A 25,339-nucleotide genomic window follows, 5' to 3' on the forward strand; every position below is an offset into this window, starting at 1 on the left:
AAAGTCACACAGCCAGCAAGGAAGAGAGCTGGGGACTCCAAATCCAAACTCATCCCAAGGCTTTAGACAAGTCTTTCCCTTCCTGCAAAAATGGTAATTACAGCAGCGGTTCTCCAACTTGTGCTCTTGAGATCCCTTTATACTCTTAACCAACTAAAGAGCTATTGTTTATGTGAGTGATATCTACTGAGTATATTTAGGCATCTGGGTGGTATAGTGGATACACCACTAAGCCTGGAGTCAGGAAGACCTGAGTTCCAATCCAACCTCAGACACTTCTTAGCTGTGTGACTCTAGACAAGTCACTTCACCCTGTTTGCCTGAGATTCCTTATCTGTAAAATCAACTGAAGAAGGAAATATCAAATCACTCCAGTATTTCTGCCAAGTAAACCTCAATCAGGGTCATAAATAGTTAGTCATGACTGAATAACAATTTATTGATATTTACTATATAAGAAATTAAAAGCGGAGTAGAAAGACGCACATACACATAGCTCCAAACCCACAACCCATAGAACATCTGTAAAAAGTAACTCACAGCGAATTCTGGAGCAGCAGAGGCCACAGAACAGTGAAGCGAAGGACATTTCTGTTCCAGAGGGACCTGCAAACCTCTCGCAAAAGGTCCGTCGTGCTGCGGATGCGGAGCCCAGCCCAGCCCTGCCGCGGCCCTGCCACGGAGAGGAGCAGTTCCGAGCAGGCTTCAGGGATGGGATCTCCAGTGGCCGCGCGGGTCCCTCCACCCACAGGTGACAGGGGTCGGTGAGAAGGTCTCTTTGGTGGGTCGAGAGGGGAGTGGGGTACCCCCATAACTCAGGCCCCCTCGGGAGGAAACAGCGGAGGTGGGAGCAGACCGAGGCTCCCCAAACAGGCAGGAGCCCGGATCCATTGTTGAAGGTCTCCGCATAAACCCCCTGAGGGAACTGAGCCCGTGAGGCGGCCCTGCCCCTACCTAAGCACCTGAACTTAATCTCACACTGAATAGCAGCCCTGCCCCCGCCCAAAGCCCCGAGGCTGGGAAGCAGCGTTTGAGTCTCAGACCCCAAGCGCTGGCTGGGAGGATCAGGGGCGAGGTGGGTGTGAGGAGAATATTCAGAGGTCAAGTCACTGGCTGGGAAAATGCCCAGAAAAGGGAAGAAAACCAAGACTATAGAGGGTTACTTTCTTGGTGAACAGATATCTCCTCCCCTCCTTTCTGATGAGGAAGAGCGGTGCTCACCATCAGGGAAAGACACGGAAGTTAGCGCTTCTGTATCCCAGCCCTCTCAATGGGATCAGACCACGGAAAAGCTCAAAAAGGGCTCAGAAAATTTTGAAAATTATGTTAGAGGACTGGAGGAAAAACTGGAAAGAGCAATCAAAGACATGCAAGCAAAGTATGAACAGCAGATCAGCACCCTGCTAAAGGAGACCCAAAAAATGCTGAAGAAAATAACACCCAGAAAAATAGGCTAACTCAATTGGCAAAGGAGGTTCAAGAAGCCAATGAGGAGAAGAATGCTTTCAAAAGCAGAATTAGCCAAATGGAAAAGGAGATTCAAAAGCTCACTGAAGAAAACAGTTCTTTCAAAATTAGAATGGAACAGATGGAGGCTAATGACTTTATGAGAAACCAAGAAATCACAAAACAAAACCAAAAGAATGAAAAAATGGAAGATAATGTGAAATATCTCATTGGAAAAACAACTGACCTGGAAAATAGATCCAGGAGAGACAATTTAAAAATTATGGAACTACCTGAAAGCCATGATCAAAAAAAGAGCCTAGACATCATCTTTCATGAAATTATCAAGGAAAACTGCCCTGAGATTCTAGAACCAGAGGGCAAAATAAATATTCAAGGAATCCACAGAACACCGCCTGAAAGAGATCCAAAAAGAGAAACTCCTAGGAACATTGTGGCCAAATTCCAGAATTCCCAGGTCAAGGAGAAAATATTGCAAGCAGCTAGAAAGAAACAATTCAAGTATTGTGGAAATACAATCAGGATAACACAAGATCTAGCAGCTTCTACATTAAGGGATCGAAGGGCATGGAATAGGATATTCCAGAAGTCAAAGGAACTGGGACTAAAACCAAGAATCACCTACCCAGCAAAACTGAGTATAATACTTCAGGGGAAAAACTGGTCTTTCAATGAAATAGAGGACTTTCAAGCATTCTTGCTGAAAAGACCAGAGCTGAAAAGAAAATTTGACTTTCAAACACGAGAATGAAGAGAAACATGAAAAGGTGAACAGCAAAGAGAAGTCATAAGGGACTTACTAAAGTTGAACTGTTTACAGTCCTACATGGAAAGACAATATTTGTAACTCTTGAAACTTTTCAGTATCTGGGTACTGGGTGGGATTACACACACACACATAGAGACAGAATGCACAGAGTGAATTGAAGAGGACGGGATCGTATCTTAAAAAAATGAAATCAAGCAGTGAGAGAGAAATATATTGGGAGGAGAAAGGGAGAAATGGAATGGGGCAAATTATCTCATAAAAGAGGCAAGCAAAAGACTTAGTAGTGGAGGGATAAAGAGGGGAGGTGAGAGAAAAATATGAAGTTTACTCTCATCACATTCCACTAAAGGAAGGAATAAAATGCACACTCATTTTGGTATGAAAACCTATCTTACAATACAGGAAAGTGGGGGATAAGGGGATAAGCAGGGTGGGGGGGATGATGGAAGGGAGGGCATGGGGAGGAGGGAGCAATTTGAGGTCAACACTCATGGGGAGGGACAGGATCAAAAGAGAGAACAGAAGTAATGGGGGACAGGATAGGATGGAGGGAAATATAGTTAGTCTTATACAACACAACTATTATGGAAGTCATTTGCAAAACTACACAGATTTGGCCTATATTGAATTGCTTGCCTTCCAAAGGGAGGGGGTGGGGAAGGAGGGAGGTAAAGAAGTTGGAACTCAAAGTTTTAGGAACAACTGTGGAGTAATGTTCTTGCCACTAGGAAATAAGAAATATAGGTAAAGGGGTATAGAAAGTTATCTGGCCCTACAGGACAAAAGAGAAGTTGGAGACAAGGGCAGAGAGGGATAATAGAAGAGAGAGCAGATTGGTCATAGGGGCAATTAGAATGCTTGGTGTTTGTGGGGGAGGGGATAAAAGGGGAGAAAATTTGGAACCCAAAATTTTGTTAAAATGAATGTTAAAAGTTAAATAAAGAAATAAAGAAATTAAAACTGATAAAGATTTTAAAATATGTATTGATTCATCAAAAATTATAATGAATCCATTACATGCTAATATAACTAAGTTTTGAATGAAGAACAAGTATATTTCACAAAAACAATATAAAAAGTCTGGTGAGAAGACTGGTTGTGTTTTACATATTTTTGCAAATTTATTTGCAATCCATTTTAATGGAAGACAGCTGGATTCTCTGTGTTCAATCTGTTGTGAAATATTGTTTTGGTTGAAATAGGCAAAGAAAATCTAGCTTCACACAGGTAAGTGATCAGAAAAAGAAGAATTTCAATAGGCAAATGTCTTAGGAGTATTATGGTAATGATTTTGAACTAGAAGCCCCCAAAAGGGTCTCCAGGACCTCCAGTCCATAGACTATGTTTTGAGAACCACAGCCCTTAGAGGATAAGAGATAGGTAACCACTATGTGGTAGAGGGAGCAGAACAACCCGGTCCAGATGATGCTGGATGCAGAATATGCAGCTACATTGTTGCATGTGAAAGGAAAGATAAATCTTAATTTCTTGATACACGTACTCATGCAAAATCATCTAGGCCTTTGGGGGAGATTTATAATATACTAATCTGAACATAGGAATAGTTTTGAATCTGATTGCTGATCCTGTCCAACTCTTCATGACCCCATTTGGGTTTTTCTTGGCACTTCCTTTTTGTCACTTCCTTTTCCAATTCATTTTACAAATGAGGAAACAGAGGCAAAAAGGGGAAGTGACTTGTCCAGGGTTATGGTTAAAAAGTGTCTGAGGCCAGATCTGAACTGAGGAACACTGACTCCAGGTCCAGACTCTATCCATTGCATGACCTAGACTTGACGTTTATAAATACATACCCTCTCCCCCTACATACACACGTGTGCACACAGGCAGATACACACACACACACACACACACACACACACACACACACACACACACACACACACCCCTTTAAAATCAACTGCACAAAAATTAAAGCAACCTTGAGATATCATTTTACACTCATCAGAATGGCTAAAATGATACAAAGGAAAAGTGACAAATATTGGAGATGTGGAAAAGCTGGAACACTAATTCATTTTTGGTGAAAATGTAAACTGATCCAACCATGCTGGAGAACAATCTGAAATTATGCCCAGAGTTATTAAACTACCTAGATCCTTTAATCACAACTTGGTCTACTAACCCTAACCCTAAATACACATGGAACAATACCACTATGTGGTCTTTTACGTAGATACTTAGAGAAAATGGAAAAGAACCCATATGCTCTAAAATGTTTACAGCAGCTCTCTTTGCGGTGGCAAAGAACTGGAAACTGCAGGGATGCCCATCCATTGGGGAATGGCTGAACAAGTTGTGTAATGACTGGGATGGCATACTACTGTGCTATAAGAAATGATGAGATCAATGATTTTAGAAAAACATGGAGACACTTGCATGAAATAATGAAGAATGAAAGAGATATTCAGTAATAGTAAGTGTTTTAAAAATGACTTTGAGTGAATATTATTGTGCCTATTATAAATACCCAAATGAACTAGAAAGGATATATGAAAAAAGAGGCTATCTGCATCCAGAGAAAGAACTGCTAAATGGAAGGATGTATACAATAATTTTACATATATATACACCTATTTGTATCTAATGGCAGCCATTTCTGGAGACTGGGGGAAGAAAAAAAATTTACATGCTGGTTTTGTTGTATATTGTTGAAAGGGATGGTAAGCTGTAGACAGCCGATCTGTAGTTTCATTTGCAACCATCCTTTCTATTGTACTATGTTATGGAAATCCTTGTGCTATTCTATAAATTAAAAACACAATTTGTAAAGAAAAAAATAAAATAAAATCAACTGCACAAGAGGAAAGTATAAAAGCAACTCTAAGCCTCTAGCAGTGAGCTACTAACCTCTCTGGGAACTTCCTGGAATACTGCTTTTAATTTCCTTGTCTAGGGCTTTTAATCACCTTGGAGACTGCTTTTACCTGGGGTATCTGAATATGTGTTTATTAAAGGGAATTTTTATTTAATCAACGACACAAAAACAAGATGGGAGAGCTATGGTTAGAAAGCTATTAACAGCAACAGTTAACATTTATATAACCCTCTAAGATTTGCAAGATGCTTTACACATATAATTGTAATATCTAACACTTCCATAGCACCACAAAGTGCTTTATCTATTTTTATCTCATTTGATCCTCTCATAGCAGCCCTCTGAGATACGTGCTACTATTACTTTTACTTTACGGATAAGGAAACTGAGAATGAGAGAAGTTAAATGACTTACCCAGGGTCACACAACTAGTCTTTGAGGTAGGATTTCAACTCAGGTTTTCTAGACTCCAACTCTAGCCCTCTATCAACTACACTACCTAGCTGCCTGATGATGTTAAAAAAAAAAAACACTTGGAGGGGTTCCAAGAATTATAAGTAGGCTCAAGGAGTCAAATGTATGACAAACGTGTGGATTAATTCAACCATCATGCTCCCGAGCTCAAAAATCTTCCATAACTCCCTCTTGCCCTTATGATAAAATACAAACTACATATTTAAACTCTCCACAGCTTTACCTCATGTACCTGTCCCCAATATAGATATTCTCCATTCCAGGAAAACCAGACTACTTATTATTCCATAAACTTATTCACTGTGCACTACCTTTAAGTATTTGTACTGGCTGTCCTCCGTGCCTGACACATACCCCCTTCCTCATCTCTGCCTGGTGAAATCTTTCTCTTGCTTCAACTTCTTGCTCAGGCTAAGTCACCTCCTCCATTAAGCCTTCCCTGATTCCTTAGAGCTAAAAGGGATCTCTTCTCAAACTTTTCTGGAGAAGTTCTCTGGATGTCTCCTTTGGATATTCTATCAAGCATATTTGTATACACACTGTATTCCCTCTACCAGACTTTAAGCTCAATGATGGGAAAAGGACCATGGTTTTTCAATTTTATATATCCAATGCTTAGCACAGAATTTTGCATATATAGGCACTAAATAAATGTTTCTTAAGTTAACATTTTTTTAAAGTTAATTTAAGGCTTCCTTGATTGAAATACAGTATCCACAATGAGAAAGGTCATGCATTCCCTTCCGTACAGTCCTTGGAAGAGGAGAAAAGACTACCAGACTTGGAATCAAAAGGTGTAGCTCTCCCACTTACTGCCTGTGACTGGATAAATAAATTCCCCCCTCTCAACATAGTTAGCCTCACCTATAAAATGAAAGATTTGGACCAGATGGTCTCTGAGTCCCATTTGACTCTAAGGTCTCACGACTTTACACTGTATTTAGGTCAGCGGACCATGTTTTAAGAGGGCCACTGGCTACTTTTGGAAAATCCAAATGAAGGGCATAAAGGACAAAGTGAATCCAAACTAGGATATAAATGTGACTATATTTGGTTAACATTAATAGATATCTTTTATTGATTAAAACAAGTTAGCAGCTTATACTTTTGATAATTTCTTTTTAAAATGTTATTCGAATGTTAGATCAGGGCAATAGTTATTACATTGTAATGCTTAATAATAAATAAGCTAATTACAATTTTCTAGTTATTTATATTACAATTCTTTAAAACTGTCATTCAGTTGTTTCAGTTGTGACTGATTCTTTATGATACTGGAGTGGTTTAACATTTCCTTCGCCAGTTCATTTTACAGATGAGGAAACTGAGGCAAACAGTGTGAAGTAACTTGGACAAGGTCAAGCAGCTAGGAAGTGTCTGAGGCCCAATTTTAACTTTGGAAGATGAGGCTTCCTGACTACTCCAGGCCCAATACTCTATCCACTTAGCTACCTACCCACCCAATTTAAAAACTGTTAAACCCTACCATATGAGCATTGGACAAAGAGGCCAAGGATACCTACCCCAGTTAACAGGACACTTAGATGACACTTGATCATTCACTGTCTTCAAATATCTAAAAGACTGCCATGTGGAAGTGAGACCAGATCTTTTCTACTTGGCCCCAAAAGGTAGGATGAGGTAGAGCTATTAAGCTACCTATTAGAACCAAGACCAGTGGGAAGAGATTAGGAATAAACAGTTTTCTGCTTCATACAAAGGAAAGCAACAATGACAGCTGTCCAAAGCAGAATGGATCACCTCAAACAGCAGTGACTCTCCCATCACTGAAGGGCATTAAGCAGATATTCAATGACCATTTTTTCAAGGCTGCTGTAGAAGAGTTTCCAGATCCAGGAGAAGGTGGAAGAGATTGTGGATTCTTAACCAAGGGACCATGAGCTGGTTTTTTAAAAAAGTATTTTGTTAACTATTTTTCAATATAATTGGTTTCCCTTATAGTCCATGTATTTTGCTGTATACATTTAAAAGTGGAGAAGAGACCAATGGGCTTCCCCAGATGTTACCACACATAGGACACAAGGAAGGTGAAGAATATCCAGGCCCCATCCAACTCTAAAGTTCTACACTATGTGAGCCCTAACCTAGTAATAATGACAGCCCACATTTCTATCTCTATAGGCATTAAACAAATGTTTCTTAAATTAACATTTTTTAAAATGTTTTTATAATACTTTTTATTTATAATACATTTTTCTCAAGATAACTCAAGGAGCTAGTTGTAAAAGGAGTCTTACTTCCATTTTCAGATGAGAAAACTCAGATTAAGTAACTAAGCCAGGGTCACTCAGCTAATAAGCAGTAATGCATGTTTGTAATGAGTTAAGGGTCAGACTAGACAACTCTGGAGGACCTTTCCAATTTTACAACTCTAACTGCATAGCAACAGTCATCACATACAATATCCTATGATAATTCTTGATGGTATAAAAAAAGGTGGAGAAGGATCTGAAAATGAAAATAACCTTTCCCCAAGCCCATAACACCAAAATGTCTCACTTCCATTCAGCAACAAACAAATACTGGACTGAAAGGAATAGAGAGGGCAAAGGAAGAAAGACCTGCTGAATTCAATCTTTCCTTAGTAATTACCAGTCAGGCTAAGACTGATACCCAACCAATGGCTTTCTGGTAGTAAACCCAAGGGAGGGGAATCTGCTGGTCTCTTTTCTGTTGCCCAATTCTTCTGCTCCCTGTCACCAAGGCAACACAGGCAGGATTAATTCTTGCTTCCTTGGAAAAATTTCCCCTCTACATATGCCATCTCATAAGGTCCTACTGTCAGAGCCAACCACAGGATCAGAGAATTTCAAAACAAAAAGAGATCTAAGAATATTAGAGTTAGATGGGACCTTATATAAAATGTCAGAGTCACAAGGCACTTTTAAAAGAGAATATTGGAGCTAGAAGGGTCTTAAGGGCTCTTAGGCAAATTGGAACACAGAATGTTAGAGGTATATATAAGGGGCTCCAGAACACAGAACATTAGAGGTATGAGGGACTCCAGAACACAGAATGCTAGAGCTATATGGAACTCCAGAACACAGAACATTAGAGCTATAAGGGACTCCAGAACATAGAATATTCAAGTCCAAAAAGCTTTTAGAAAATAAAATGTCACAACCAATGTCATAAAAGGAATTTCTTTCGTTTTCCATTGGAAAGAAGAAAGATTTTTGTTCACTGAAAATAATTTAATTTTGTTTTGAAAAAGAAAAAATTTTCAAAGCTGAAAGTGATATTAGAACACAGCATGCCCAGCCTTTGGCAGTTATCTAGTCTAGTCTTCTCATCTTGCTGTACAGATAAGGAAATTTAGATCCATAGAGAGGATGGGGTTTGCTCAAGGTCATACAGAAAATATTAAAATGTTCCTTCTGAAAAAAACCTAAGTCTCAGAGTCTGGAACTTCACCTTCTCCAGGCCAGCAATCCCCCACAAAATACATGACTCTATTAGTAATTATGGATTTTAACTCATATCATCCCTGAACAAGCAACTAACAACAGCTGCAAAAGTTTTGCAAATTATTTGGGTTGTTTTTTACAAAGATTATCTCATTTTATCCTCACAACTACTCTGCAGGAGAAGTTGGCTATTATTGCCATTTTACAGATGAAGCAACTGAAACAGAGAAAGGTTAAGTGACTTGCCCAGGATCACACAACTAATTCAGAGGCAGGATTTAAACTCAAGTCTTCCTGACTCCAGGTCCAGTGTTCAATCTGCTTCGCCACCTAATGGTAAACAGTAAACTGTGGTTTTCCAAAGTATCCACTGGAAAGCATTATATGCAGCTTAATTCACTTCCTGCCCTTTCCATCAGCCCTGATATTCCCAAATTAACCATAGGTAGAATTTTGCCCAGTGGCCTCTGTCTGCACTCCATTATTATTTTCATTCATACATATCATAGTGTGCCAAGGCACAACCCTAAACAATGACTGTGACTGAGATGCTCTAGCCTCTCCAGGCTAGCAGGCTCCCCCGCACAGCTCACTCACCAGAGGGTTGTGGCCATGGACATTTCTCCATTTAGATACGGGCTCTGGCAAAACCTGGAAAATGGAAAACAGAAACCAAGGATCACCAAAAAAAAAAAAATCAGAACTGAAAAGAACCTGGCCCAGAGTAGGCACTTAATATAAGCTTCTTGACTAATTAATGTTGATAGGCCTTAGTACATGAAATGTTCAAACCCAGAGCAAAGAATATTAGAGCTAGCAGGAGCTTAAGGATTCAATCCCTCATTTTAAAAGTGGAAGAAAATTGAGGCCCAGAGAAGGGAAACTAGAGAGTGAGTTGCCAAGTCTAGACTCTTCCTCTTAAGAACACTACCTCACACTGCAACAGTATTTTTTCTTTCAATTTATCTGGGTTTCCATTTCTTCAGTTTGTCCAACTGTGACATACAGGAGCACAGGACCACTTGGAAAAGGTCTCCTGTGTGCCCTGTCATTGCTAGGCCCTAGTCAAGAGAGAAAAAGAAGTGGCCTCAAGGCATTTCCAACCTTAGCAGGGGTGCACCTGACCCATCTGACGCACACACAAATGGGCATCCACTGTGTGGCTGTGTAGGTCTAGCTAACTCCATTTCATTAACCAAGCAGTTAGCCAACTGCAGTTGATCTATTCAAGGGATTATGCTAAATCCTAGGGATACAAAAACCAGCCAACAGATTCTCTCCTCTTCTCTACCAACCTCAGTCATTCACCTCCTTTAACACTCAACTCAAAACTCACTTCCATCCTTATGGTTGGCTGGTCTCCATCCATCTCAGCATTCAAACTCATCCCATATTGTCTTCAACTTAATGAGGTGCAACTCTGAAGCTCTCCTTCAAGGCACTTTTGGTTAGGTCTTCCATGAAGATTCTAGAGACCTTCCAAAGCACCAACATAAGAGAGATATCTTGACTAATGATTACACAGCTAGTTTTGGAGTCAAGAAGACCAGGAAAGTGACCTTGGGTAAGTCACTTATCCCTGATATCCCAGGCAACCCTCCAAGCTGAAGAATAGTAACGTCAGGTTATTGAAAAGAAGACTCTGGGAAGAAAATGACAGGAGAGGAGTCATGTCTCCACTATGTCCCCATCCCCAGTTGACTACACTAAAGACTTCAGACAATTTTCCCTGAGATGATACATCTAGGATTCTCTCTCTCTTGTTCAAGCAGAGTTACCTAGCTCCTAATGGAAAAGCTCCTTCACACTACATCATCTAGTATATGTTCTCCTATGTATAGGTTCTCTCATTTTGGTTTTGTTATTGACTCGGAAAAATAGGGAGTTTTTTGGCTTTTAAAAAAACTGTATTAAGACTTTTGGGACACCTGATACAGTTTCTCCTTCAATCATGTATCACCAACTGCCTAGGAAATTCAAGTCAAATTACATCATGTATCACACAGACTCACACAGATTTGCAGCTGGGAAGGACCATAAAGGACATGAGGACAAGCTCTACTCTCTCCCTCTTGAATTTACTACCAAGAGAGGCAGCTTGCACATTAGTGGTCCTCTGAAAATGAAGGATGGACAACTGCCCACTGATCTCCCGCAAACATCTAAACTGCAATATTTACAAGCAGAACTCATTATCTTCTACCCTAAAGCTTCTTCCCTTCCTAAATTTACTTCTTCTGTCTCAGGTTCAATGCTTCAGTGTAATCTTTGACCCTCCATACTCCCTCACTCCCCATATTCAATCAGTTGACCAATCTGTGGGTCAATTATCTCAACTCACAAACTCTAAAGACAATTTAGAAGGTCAGTAGGAAAGATCTGTAGGACATGGATGAAAGGGAAACACATTCGAAATCTAGCCCTGATCCCAGGGTGGAAGCAGTAGCTTCAGCAGCAGTGGCTGCTTACAGAGTTCTTGGCCCACAGACGGTAGGGGGATCAGGCAGCTGATCAGAGGGGCACTGCAGCACTTTGCTGGTGCTAAGGCAAGATTCTCTGGCTTTGCCTATGCTTAGATCTGGGTAACAGTCCAGAGTGGTGGTCCTGGGGCCAAGAGGAGCACTGGCATGGAGGAGTTTTGTGGCAGTGGTGGAGAGGGAATCCTCCTCACAGTTCCAAGGCAGAAGAGAGTGCTTGAGGTCACTCACAGACCACAGCACATGCCAGGGGAGGAGTAAACACCTCTCCTTTGATCATACAACCCTGGAAGAACTAAAAATTTACAGGTCCCTAGAAATATCTCTGAAAATAGCTGCACAAAACCCCTGAAGCTTGGGACAGTACACTCTCCACTTTGGAAGCAGAGTTCTACCTTAACAGAGCTAAAAAGTCAAGTAGTTGTCTGGGAAAATGAGCAAACAGTGGGAAAAAATCAGACTATAGAATCTTACTTTGGTGACAAGGCAGATCAAAACATACAAGAAGACAACAAAGTCAAAGCTCCTCCATCCAAAGCCTCTAAGAAAAATATGAATTGATCTCAGGCCATGGAAGAACTCAAAAATCTTGATTTTGAAAATCAAGTAAGAGAAGTAGAGGAAAAATTGGGTAGAGAAATCAAAAGTGATGCAAGAAAATCATGAAAAATGAGTCAACAGCTTGCTAAAGGATACCCAAGGAGTAGGACATAAAATGCATATTCCTCTGTTTGCCATTTAAAGGCCTTCACAATCTGCCTCGGGCCTATTTTCCAAGTGTACTGTACACAAATGGTGTCAAACTCAAACAAAACAGGAGGCCACTATACTGTACATAAAGACCCCTCAGGGCTGCATACTGACCTGGTTTTAAAATGTAATATTTATCTTTTACTGTATTTTAATTTATTTTGTTAAATATTTCCCAATTACACTTTAATCTGGTTCAGACTCAGGAGTGTTGTGGGTAGCATGTTTGACACTTCTGTCATACATTACTATCCTTCACACAGTCTATGGCCCAACCAAGCTGGCCAATTTGCTGGTTCACATACATGATATCAAGTCTCCCTTCTCAGTGCCTCTTCATAGGTTCCTCCCCTGTCCTAGAATGTACACTTGCCCTTCCCACGAGCCTTTACAGAATCCCAAGCTTCCTGATGAATCAGTTCAAGACTGCCCCATATGAGAGTGCCCTTATCCCCCAAAAAATTATCTTACATTTATTTTGTATGCTTTGTATTGACTTATTTATGTACAAGTCCCTTACCCCCCCTACCCACCTCCCTCCAATAAGCTTTTGAGGGTTGGGGGCAGTCCTACCATTGTTCCTACATGACTACCCCCAAGCACAGTGCCTGACCCACAACTGGAACATATATGCATTACTGAATTTTATAAATTAGAAAATTGAAGCCCAGAGACATTAACTTGTTCAAGGTCACAAAATAAGTGGCAAGATCCTCCCACTATAAATTCGCTACCCCCTAGAGCACAACAGATAGCAAAGTGAATGATTAGGCTACTATCATGCCTCCCCTAAGGGGAGAGAATTCATTTTCAAACTTTCTTTCCCTTCCTCCTTTGGTATTTTACTGGGAATGACACACACCTACTGAAATCAAAAACATTGTGAGTCAGTGACTATTTATCCCATTAGGGCACCGAGTTCCTTTTGAAGTACCAGGCAACCCAGTCACATTCAAGAATGTTTCTGTGAATGCCTCAGGCTTTGCCATTAATATATTTCCCAAGAGAACTCTGCCTCAAACTGGGCTCTGGCCTCAGTACAGGCCTATTAGTACAAGGAAAGTCAGCTACTTGAATTGTAGCTGGCAGCAATATTTAGCAACAGGTTTCCGAGCTCCTTTCCCTAGAAAGTAATGAATAATAAAACACTTTTTATTTACCTAATGCCTATCAATTAGGGCTAAAATAGAGCAGAAAGTCCTGATGGTATCATGGAAAGAGCAGTCAACAAGTATTTATTAATTTAGGCTTACTATGTGCCAGGCACTGTGCTAAGCACTGCGGATTCAAAAAAGAAGCAGAAGACAGTCCTTGCCCTCAAGGAGCTTATAATCTAATAGGGAAGACAACGTGCAAACAGATATGTACAAAGCAAACTCTATACAGGATAAATAGAAAATAATCAACAGAGGGAAGGTAGTTGAATCAAAGGAGTTCCTATAGAATAAGGCTTCCTGTAGAAGATGGGATTTTAGCAGGAACCTTAAGTCAGAGAGGTCAATACTCAGAGTGAAGGAAGGGAGCATTCCAGACAGGGGGAACAACCAGAGAAAATGCCTGGAGTGGAAGGTTGCGAAAGACCTGGAGACAGACACCAACCCGAAGGGCACTGCAATAGTCTGCATGAGAGGTATTAAGAACCTGAATCAAGGTGGCAGCTACATGAGAGGAAGCAGGAGAGATATATCAGAAATGTTTTCAAGGTAAAAAAGACAAAATGAGACAACAGATTAGATATATGGGGTCAGGACTACAAAATGCCACTGAGTGTTTGAATTTCCCTGGATAACTGGGAAGACTGGTGGAATTCCTGACAGTAAAAGGGCCTCTTTTTGTATCCCCAGGGCTTGGCACAGTGCCTACCAGGTAATAGGTACTTGATAAATGCTTACTGGCTGACAAATAATAATACTAACAACAATAATTCACTTTTATGGGGCTTGAAGGGTTGATTTGGAGGTCTATGAAAGACCCTGAACGTCCAGTAGGCAACGATCATATTTAGATCCCAACTAGACCTTGGAAGACCATGAGACTTTCACAATTGCCTCATCCTGTCAGACTCTCTCAGCTTTATCAAATACTTCTTATACAGCCTTGCACAATACTTCTGAATCATACCTCAATGTCAGTCGTTTTAGAAAAGTACTCCAGGCATGTCGTTTTCCCGCTGGCGATATTACCTTCGATACAGATCTGATGAAAGATAAACTGTTAATGGCTATTAGTCCCAGAAATATCAGGGATCAGTTTAACAGTTACAGAGAAGGATGGGAAATGGAGAGCCACAGTGTCAACACTATCTATAATTGACAACTATAATTTCAGTAGTTCAAGGATTCCTGATTTCCTCAGTGTTGCTATATGCTCCATGGAAGCAAATAGAAAACCTTTCACACTTCATTAGGTCCTCATGAGCTGATGTGAAAAATGACTCACTAGTAGCCATCCCTTTAGTGATGAAACTTTCTGCACATGGCCAGGCTGGTCCTCAGATGAGAGACATAGTTTATCCATGAGCCTTTCTTATGTGGTGGGATGCACCCAAGCTGGTGCTGTGACCTTCTTGAACCCAAGGTCAGAATGGGAGATGGGATTAGAAGAGGGTTTTAGTAGAGTAATGATAACTACCATGCAGTGAATATACAGTCATTGAGATGATTAATAAGCAAACAATGTATTTATTTTCATGGAAAAAATAAGCAAACTGATGTTTGTATTTAAGTTGATTTATTCATGGGTCTAATTTCTCAGAATGCCTCTATGAAAGAGCTAAGAGAGAAATAGGATGATGATGATGATGACACTGATGATGGTGATGATGATGATGATGATGTGATTAATAACTCCCAGGGCTTTTAAAGCCCTTCACACTTGGTCACTTCCACTCCTCCACTTTACTGTCCTCCATGTACCCTTGTGACAGTAACAGTGACACTGGCCTCCTTACTGTTTCTCACACAAGATATGCCATCTCCCAACTCTGCATTTTCACTGGTTGTTCTCCCAGGACTGGAATGCTTTCCCTCCTCATCTCTGGCTGCCTCCTGACTTCCTCCAAGTCCTAACTAAAATCTCACCTTCTACAAGAAATCTTTCCCAGTCCCCTTCAAGGAGAGTTCCTTTAACACCGATTGCCTCCAAATTTAAAAAAAAAAAAAAAGAGTAGTTAGGTGGCACAGTAGATAAATAGAGCAACAGCCCTGGAGTGAGGAGGATCCGAGTTCAAATTCAGTCTCAAATACTCAGTTTTAGACCCTGGTCATGTCACTTACTCCCAACAGTCTCCAAATTATTTAAAAAACACACATAGTTCCTTACTCTCTGTGATTATCCCCAGTTTAACCTATATTTGTCTTGTTTGTACCTAGTTATTTGTGTGTTGTCTCCTCCATTAGACTACAGACTCTTAAAGAACCGGGATATTTTTGCCTTGCTTTGTATTCCCAGTGTGTGGCACAGTCTCCTGCCACACAGTAAGGGTCTAATAAATGCTTGTTAATTTGGCCTGATTCATAAGACTTAGGGTTTACAAGGCATTTTCTTCATAACAACCCTGACAGGTAGATAGTATAAAAGTATTATGACCCCCATTTTGTAAAAGAGGACACTGAGGCTCAAAGGGGAGTAAGAGTCCTACACAATTATAGATTTAGAGCTGAAAGAAATCTGGTCCAACTCCTCCATTTTTCCAAATGAGTCTCAGATAAGGAAAAGTGACTTGCCCAGAGCTACAGCCAGCAGGAGGACCAGAACAAGTACCAAGGCCTGTCACTTCCCAATCCTATGCTTTTTCTGCCTTCTCAGAAAGACAAAGGTGAAAAGTAACTCTAAGTGTTGAAGTAGCTCTGACATAAAGTGAAGGTAAGAGGGTATTAAGAGTAGTAAAAATAATATAGCTAGCATATATAGATACATATGTATAGCACCATAAGGTTTGCAAAGTGCTTTACAAATACCTCATAATTCTCTGTAAGTAGATACTATTATTATGCCCACTGATGGGGAAACTGAGCCTTAGGCCAAACTGACTTGACCAGAGCCACATAGCTAGTAAGTGTCATTCTCATTTTTTTTGGAGGCATACAGGGTTAAATGACTTGCTCAGGGTCACACAGCTAGTGTCTGAGGGCAGATCTGAAGTCAGATCCTCTTGACTCCAAGGCTGGTGCTCTATCCACTGTGCCCCCTTCCTGCTTTCCTAGTTTGCTTCAGAGAGAAGATATGAACTCTGGACTTCCTAAATTCAAGTTTAAAACTGTTCTAATTACCTCTAATAAAAGATGTCAATTTCACAAGTCCTTAAAAAATATATTTCTTGCTTCATCAATTATTTTATAATCTTTCTCATCAGGCTGGCACTTAAACTTGGCCAATCTTGCTCCTCACATTTCTAACTCATTTCACATTATTACATTCCAGAAAAACTGACACTTGATAGTCCACCTCCACTAGAATGTTCTCCAGCTTGGAATGCATTCTCTGTTCACCTCCAACTCTGAGAATTCCCCTGAGCTTCCTAAGGGAAGTTTAACCCAATTCCTCCCCATCCCCTAACCTTCATTAATGCTCTCCCCCTCCTCAAATATTCTAGGATCTACTTATTAGTGTTTATATTGTGTTTCCTTCAGTACAATTATAAGGTCCTGGATGGCAAAGACTTCCTTGTTTGTACCTCTGTCTCCCTTCCACACAGTGGGTGAATAATAAATGTGCATTACACTGACTTAGATTCATAAAAATCTCAAGACAAAGTATAAACATATACCCTGCAACAGAGGGTGTGTGTATAAATAAGTACTTACCACTAACTTTCGGTCCCTTTCATTTTTCTCATGTTTATCTGAAAAAGAAAAGAAGTGACCATAGTTGAAATAATTATTTCAAGGAGGCTAAACATCACTGTATTTTGGGGTTTATCCAATTATATCATGAAGTCTACACAAAATGAGGCAGCTAGGTGGTGCAGTGGATAGAGCACCAGTCCTAGAGTCAGGAGGGCCTGAGCTTAAATTCAGCCTCAGACACTTACTAGCTGTGTGACCCTGGGCAAATCATTTAACCCTGTTTGCCCCCAGTTTTCTCATCTGTAAAATGAGCTAGAGAAGAACATGGCAAACTACTCCAGTATCTTTGCCAAGAAAACCCCAAATGGGGTCATAAGACTCAGACACCACTGAAATGACTGAACACTACTACAAAATGAGCATGGGACTTCCTTGTCAAAGACCTCTGTTCAAATCCAGACTTTACCACTATGTGAACTTAATCAAATCACTTAGAACCTCTCAGAGCCACTATTTCCTCATTTACAAAAGAGTGATTAAAATGATCCCTACCTTACAAAACCAGTTGTTGAAGGGAGAATGGGGGGAACACTTTATAAACTGTTAAATGCTATGGAAATGTGATAAAGAACTCTGAGCTTGAAGTCAAAAGACCAGGGACCAAGTCAGAGTATGTGATTGTGGGCAAGCCACAAACCTTTGTGGGCTTCAGTTTCTTCATCTGGAAACTGGGCATAGCGTTAGCACCACAGGGTTACTGTCAGGAAAGTACTCTGCAAGTTGCGAAGATCTACATAAGTAAATATGAACTACTATTACTGTGTATTATGAAAGTGTTGGGCAGACTTTGAAAGATAGTGGAGGATGGAAGGGCCTAGTGCAATGGTGGGGAACCTAAGGCCTGAAGGCTACACTCAGTCCTCTAGGTCCTCAAGTATGGCCCTTTGACTGAATCCAAACTTCACAGAACAAACTGTTTAGCTGAATTCAAAGGGCCACACTTGAGGACCTAGAGAACGACATGTGGCCTTGAGGCCATAGGATCCCCAGCCCGGGTCTAGTGTATGCATGGGATCACAGAGAGTTGGACATGACTCAACAACAACAAATTATGAAAGTAATGATGATAAAGTTCACTTCCCTAATCAAAATACTGAAAAAACTATTGAAACTAACATGGCTTTCCATGTTCTAGCATGGCTGTGTTGCTATCATTCAGTTGTATCTGACTCTGTCATCCTATTGGGGGTTTTCCTAGCAGAGATACTGGAGTAGTTTGCTATTTTTCTCTCCAACTCATTTTACAAATGTGAAAACTGAAGTAAATAACGTCAAGTGACTTGCCCAGGGTCACACAGCTCATATGTGTCTGATGCTGGCCCTCTAACCACTGCACTACCTAGCACTTTATCACTGATATCACAGGCCCTGCTAAGCAGCTCAAGAGGAGCGTACTCAAGGAGGTTACTTCTGAGGACATACTTTTAGAGGTTCCCAAAGTGGGTAATACTGTCCCCCAAGGTAGGGTGTTGAGGGGGCATAGTAGCTTTAAGTACGATTAAGCAAAGCTGAATAAAAATAAGGGGGCCATGGAAGCATAAGGAAAGAGGACAAGAAAATTTTGAAAAATTGTTCATACACGTTTCCTCTATTATGTAACAGAGTTAAAGTCACAGTGATTACATTATTTTTCAAATAAACACACAAAATGCAAGTTATAATTGCTCAGTGGTCAAGTTCACTGACAGGTCTTAACAAGCAAGTATTGGCAGTCAAGCATGCCACGCAGTATCCAGAAGTCCAGGATGCATCGTCAGGAATATGTGCATATAATGATTTGTTTACGTTATGATACTATATGGTTACATGACACAATATTGCATCATCAAAATTTCAATGCAGGAAAAACCCCCATAAATTTACAGTAAATTATTAAATTTAAAATGTCATTTTTTTAAAAAAACATCTTTTGAAATGATGAAAATTTTTAAAAAAACATTAAACGGTTAAAAAAATTAGATTTCCAAGGGGGCTCTGAGTAGTTTTTAAAGGGGGTGGTAGGCCAAATAAGTTTGGGAACCTCTGCTCTAACCCATGAAAGGCATGGCTTGGCAACATTTTGCTTTTGAAGCCAGAATTTAAATTTAAACCAATGATTGAAGCAAAAAAAAAAAAATGTTTCAGAAGGAAGGGACCCATGAAAATAACCCTACTGCCAGATGATGATTAATTGCCACAACTGATCATGCTCTAGGAATACAGATTGTGAAACACTTGTAGTTTCATAGAAATAACACTGGGCTTGGAGCCTTAGAACCTGGGTTCTAATCTTGGCTCTATTACAGACTGTGTGACCTTGGGCAAGTCACTTAATCTCCCTGGGTCTCATTTTCTTCATCTGTAAAATCAAGGTGTTGGGCAATACGAGACCTAAGTGCCTTCCTTTCTCCCCATTCAAAGACTGGGGGGCCATGAGTGTGGAATGTCACTATCAAAGTTCTTTACTGGTTGATTTTGTTCAACTACTTTGATTTTTTTTTAGATACAAGAGAGGGTTCCATGGAGGCTGTATATTGGAAAATAACTAGATTGCAAAAAATATAAGCCATCAAAAAAAGCTTTAAAAAATACAAATAAACTAAGAGAGTTTAACCATTCAGTAAACATTTATTATTTACTGTGTGCAAGGGCCCATTCTAGGCACTCGAAACACAGAACTACATATTTAAGCTATATTCTTCTTCCCTCAGATTAGACAGTATTTGTAAAGTGCTTAGCACAGTGCCTGGCACATAGGAGGCACTGAATACTTATTTCCTCCCCTACCTTCACCCACTTTAATTCAGTAAGTGAATTGCTGAGTGGAGAGAACAGAAAAAAGCGCTCATAGAATGCATTTACATGGTGATTTTAATTTTTACAAAGAGCTTTTCATACTTCATATCATTTGATCATCAAAAAACTCTAAGTAGATAAAAATAATTATTATTGTCCCCATTTTACAGATGGGGGAAGTGAGGCTGAGAGAGGAAAAATAACTTATCCAAAGTAATACATGCAGCATATAAGAGCTGGAATTCAAGCCCAGGATTCACATCCAAAATATTTTACAGTGTTCTTTCTACACACAGTACTCCTTTTAAAGGAAGAGGAAATTTATTGAAGGTAGAAAAATCAACTCCAAATTAGTGACTACAGGGGCAAGCGAAGTGATATATTCAAAAGGGGCTGGAATAAATATCAGGTATCTGAGGTTCCAGCAACATCTGTGCCAGGCAAAACTCAACCACATTTTGTCACCTATTAAGTGGGTTTTACAGTTAGAAGAAACCAAAAACAGAAGAAGACATCCAGCATATTCGATAAATTCTTTCTGAAGTATTTAAGGAAGGGAACAGACAGGAATTGAATACTCTAAAAAGGTACAGAGGGATTGCCATACACACGCTAAACCACCCCAAAGGATCAACTGTAGTCCAAATAACTTGGCCTGGATACAACAGGAAATGGGTTCTATGACGGTTAAAACCAGCCTCAGACACTTACTAGCTGCGTGACTGGGAAAATAACAACTTGTTTGCCTCAGTTTCTTCAACTATAAAATGGGGATTATAACAGCACCTACCTCCCAGGACTGGTTCCCAGCAAGGTTCAAATGAGATAATATTTGTAAACTTAGCATAGTATAAATGCCTATTTTCTTCTTCCTACTTACTGCCTCTGTAACCATAGAAAAATCAAAAAACCTCTCAGGCTCAGTTTCACCACCAGGAAAAGCAAGATTGGATTGCACAGTCCCTAAGTTCCTTCCAACCGAACCCTCTACACCAATAATAATGCCTAGCATCTCCCTAGTGCACTTTCTATGTTGCTTCTTTCGGTCCTTACAAAAACCTTGTGGAGTAGGCTTTACAATGAGAAAACTAAAGCGGAGACAGGTTCAGGGACTTGCCCAGCACTAGAAAGCTGGCGTCTGGGGATCTGAACTCTCCTCTTCCATGGTAGGGGAGCTTTCAGCTCTGAGGTTTTCCAGCTCTACGGATGCCTGTCCCAGGGTTTCTTATGACTCTAGATTATTACTATTATTCTATCTAGCTTCGGATCGTCTGCATCCATGACACTTTCACCCGTTCTAAGGGCCTTCCAGCTCCAACATTCTATGTTCTAACACTGTACTGCCAAGTCCCTTTTATCTGGGACACCTGTTCTAAGGGCCCTTTCATCTCTAACGATGCACGTTCTACGGTTTCCTACAGCATGAACATTGTAGATTCTAAAGTCTTTTATACTTGGGACACCTGTTCTAACGACCCTCCCAGTTCTAACAATCCTCGGTTCCAGGTTCCTTACAGCTCTCACACTCTCTGTCCTCACCACTGCGTTCTAAGGGTCCTTTCCATCCAAACCTAAAAAGCAGCGAAAGCCTCGGTTTCTCCTTAGAACAGCTGGGGAAAGGGGGTGGCAAAGAGCGAAACAAACAGGGGGCTTACCCATGGGCCAAGCTCTGGGCGGGGCGGGCTGCTGCTGCCCCTCGGAGCCCGATGCCACGGTCAGTCCCGGCGGCCGGAGGTGCTGCTGCCGGCCCGGCGGGGCCAGGGAGGGGAGCCTCCCGCGGCCCGGGGCAGGGGCTAAGCCGGGGACGGGGGTCTTCAGCAGCAGCCGGCCCAAGGCGCGCACCGGCACCATGGAGCCCCGGCTGTGCGGGGCAGCGCGGGATGTGCGGAGCAGCCCGGGGTGTGCGGGCCAGCCTCGGCAGTGCGGCCCAGCCCCGGCTGTGCGGGGCAGCCCGGGATGTGCCGGCGAGCCCCGGCAGTGCGGGCCAGCCTCGGTAGTGCGGGCCAGACCAGTGCGCACCAGCCGCCCAGCTCCGCGGCTTCCGCAGGAGGATCCTGACGCGGGCTCCGCTTCCTGCGAGAGGGGCCGAGCCCTGGAATGTCAGTGGCCGCGGCAGCCGCGGGCCGGGGAGGGGCGGGCCCTTAAGGCAGCACGTCCCTCTTTCGCATGCCCAGGCTTGCCTGCGCCGCCGCCCCTCCCTTTCCTCCCCCCCCCCCCCCCCTTCCCCCGCTCCCAGTGCTGTGCGAGGTTGTCAGCCCCAAAGGCGCAGGTTAAGTAATTCAGGGGAAAAGCTAAAGGCGGAGAATTAAAGGGACACGTGACGAATCCTAGCTTTGCTACTAAGTAACCACCCAGCCCCGGCCCCAGCCCCAGCCCCAGCCCCAGCCCCAGCCCGCGCCGCGCCGCTTAATAAAGAATATCAATAAATATATATCTGTGAAGAACAGCGCTTTTAAATGCATAAAATATATAAGATTGCAAGGGAGAATCAAGTCAGCAAGCATTTATTAAGCGCTTACTATATGAGCTAGGCAGTGTGGATCCTAAAAGAGGCAAAAATAGTCCGTCTAACATTCTAATGGGGGAAGGGGCTGGAAGAAGACTAGAATGATATGCAGTTATCAAAATAATATATTCTTTAAAACACCCAAGTTGAAGGACTAGACGATCTCTGATTCTTTCATCCTAAATGAATATAGACTCTTTCCAGTGACAGAGCTAGGACGGACACCCAGGCCTTCCGGCTCAGAGTAAACTGATCTACTATCAGTCAAACTAGTCACTCCTGAATACTTTCAGCGTAGAAATCCTCCACAAGTTTACACAGTCAATAAGTATGCGTTTGCTGTATGCCAAGTTCTGTGCTAGGCACTAGGAATCCAACAGTTTAGATAAAACACAGTCCCCATTTTGTAGCAGCTCTTTTTGAGCTTCAAAGAACTAGAAATGAAGGGGGTACCCGTTAACTGAGTAGCGGCTGAACAACTTGTGAGGTATGACTAATGCAATGCTGTTGCCCCATAAGAAATGAGGTAATGGACAGTTTCAGAGAACCTTGGGAAATAGTAAATGATGCAGAGTAAAATGCACAGAACCAGAAGAACAAACTATTCAGTAACAACATGATAAAGAAAGCAACCTTGAAAGCCTTGAGGACTCTCATCCATGCAATGACTGGACAGAGATCAGGAGGATGATTCCCTTACCTCCTGACAGAGGGGTGATGGATCCAACTGTAAAATAAGACATACATTTTTGGATATGGCAAATTCGTGCATATATTTTGCTTTATGGTGCTTATATGTTACAAAGGATTTGCTTTCCTTTGGGGGTGAAAAGAAAGAAAAAAATCAGTCATTGAGTATTCTTTTTCAGTAAATGCATAGGATTCTCCTTGTTGGTGGAGTGTTCTTGCACCTGCATAAAGGGCAAAGTTGTCTAAAGCTAAGGAGAAAAGAGATCCTTTTGATTCCAGCTTCCAGCTTCAACACCAGTTCCAGATTTTCTTCAGGAAGGTCTTGAAAGAGAGAGAGAGACTCTGGGAAAAAGCTAACATGTAGAGGAATTGACACTTTTCTCATTTCTCCATCCCCAGACTGTTGGGGATGGAAGCTCAATTCCATGTGGACAGTCTCGGGCAGGTAAAGGTGGGAACTTCTAAATCTTAGAGTTCTCATGAGGCCCCCCAGAAAACAGCAGGGAATCGAGGAGTGAGACTGAGCTATCTCGTGTATTTCTGCCTCTTCCCGTGAGAAACGTGATGGGAGGAGCATCCCCACCCTCGAGACTGTCCCGGATCTGGGCACACCTATTGTTATCTAACAGGCACGGTATTCAGATGCAAACTACATGGCCGGAGAGCTTAATTAGGGTCAGGAAAGCCTGAAGGCGCTCTTAGCGCGGGAGGGGCCCTTACAGGACAGAAGGCCTCTTCCCTCTTTCCTCTCTTCGCTCTCCTCTCCCCCTCTCTCCCCACTTACACTTCTGCATCCAATCTCTTACTGTAAGATCTTTGCCTCCTTGGGAGACTTCTCTCTCCCTCCTAAGGAAGAGTTCCCCCTGCACATGTAACCAGGACCCTGAATAAAGCCTAACCCTTGTTCGACTCCGGAAAGTCTCTTCTCTCATACGTTTATCCGGTATGGCCAACCGAAGACCTGGGACAGGTAAGGTAAGACTCAGGTAGCCCTCAGGCCTCTAGGCCTGGCACCAGACAACCTCATTAGAGATTTTGAATCAGTCTCCCATACAGAAACTGGCAAAAGAGCCCCTAGAAATAGATCTATTCATGCCTTCAAGCTACATCTAAACAAACCTATGCAGGGACACATAGCCTACACAGACACCATTACCCCCCCCCACACACACACACACACACACACCAACATCCTACACTTAAAAAGAAAATCAAGTTTTATATATGATAGAGATCTGCAGTTTCATGTTATGAGTGTTCACATGGTAGGTTATTACTGTTGAAGTAAATCTATCACAGTATAGAAATTATAAAGCTAAAAATCTGGGTTTTATTTAAGCATAGGTTCAAGCTTCAGAAAAAAAATAACCCTGAACAAAGATTAGAATTCTAAAAAGGCAAAATTACAACAGAATAACAGAGAAATTATTATTTTACATATTGCAGTCTCAAACTTTCTCTTAGGCCATAAAAGTTTTAAAAGATAGATTCCTAATATCATGCTTCCTTTAATATAAAAGTTGAACAAATTTAGTCATGAGCTCATACATCCCTAAAGGAAACAAACATAGTTAAACAGACTGTGGGTAAACTAAGTCAGATTAGAGATTAAACTAGATTTAGAAGTGTCACAATGGGTTGATTAAAGGGGAAGGGATTTTTTTGTCAACAAGATAACCAAGAAATGGGAGACAGTTGAAATTTTTCTTCAAATAATAAATCATTTTGGGAAGGTCAAACTTCCCTTTGGCTTCTATCTGAGGAATGTCAAACAGTCTTTCCTTAACACTGTTATTTCATGAGTCAGTTTTTGTCTAGGTGAGGTTAAAAGAAGACAGACTTTCAGTTTAAGCCAAAGTTACTGGAGGAGTGGCCCTGATCCCAGAATAATAAAAACTAATCAAAGGAAATTAAAATAACAAAAATTCCCATTACATATATACAATCTTCTTGGCTTTCTAGGGCACAGTTAGATCTGGTGAGTTTTCTTGTCAAGAAGATACAGTGGGTGAGATAGCCTCTAATGCTTTCCCTTCCAATATTTTGACTCCGACCCCACCCCCAACCTCTTCTTTTCTACTATGCATGTGAAAGTACGTGTTTTATTTCATATTGATTAAGTTCAGAATGAAAATAAATTTTAAAAGAGAAAAAGAAAATTACCTGATACTAAGAACTTTGAACAATGCAATAACCACCCAAACTCCAGAGATCTGATGATGAAGTACATTACCTCCTGACAGAGGAGGGATGGACCAAAGTGCAGAATGAGACATACATCTTTGCACAGGGCAAATATGTGAGTCTATTTTGATTG

At 41.3% G+C, this 25,339-nt stretch overlaps 1 protein-coding gene across 1 annotated transcript in view; it reads right to left on the reverse strand.

The window, feature by feature from the left end:
• The window catches only part of TK2 (thymidine kinase 2), a 45,164-nt gene extending 23,238 nt beyond the window's left edge, over positions 1 to 21,926 (reverse strand). The window contains exons 1-4 of the mRNA XM_072635924.1: positions 21,482 to 21,926; positions 17,010 to 17,047; positions 14,326 to 14,400; positions 9,575 to 9,628 (exon numbers count right to left, since the gene is read on the reverse strand). Of these exons, the coding sequence (XP_072492025.1) occupies positions 9,575 to 9,628; positions 14,326 to 14,400; positions 17,010 to 17,047; positions 21,482 to 21,677 (363 nt within the window). The 5' untranslated portion in view covers positions 21,678 to 21,926. The remainder of the gene's footprint in view (positions 1 to 9,574; positions 9,629 to 14,325; positions 14,401 to 17,009; positions 17,048 to 21,481) is intronic.
• Positions 21,927 to 25,339: the final 3,413 nt, after the last annotated feature.

The sequence above is a fragment of the Notamacropus eugenii genome, chromosome 1 (genome assembly GCF_028372415.1).
Source record: "Notamacropus eugenii isolate mMacEug1 chromosome 1, mMacEug1.pri_v2, whole genome shotgun sequence".
Taxonomy (NCBI): domain Eukaryota; kingdom Metazoa; phylum Chordata; class Mammalia; order Diprotodontia; family Macropodidae; genus Notamacropus; species Notamacropus eugenii.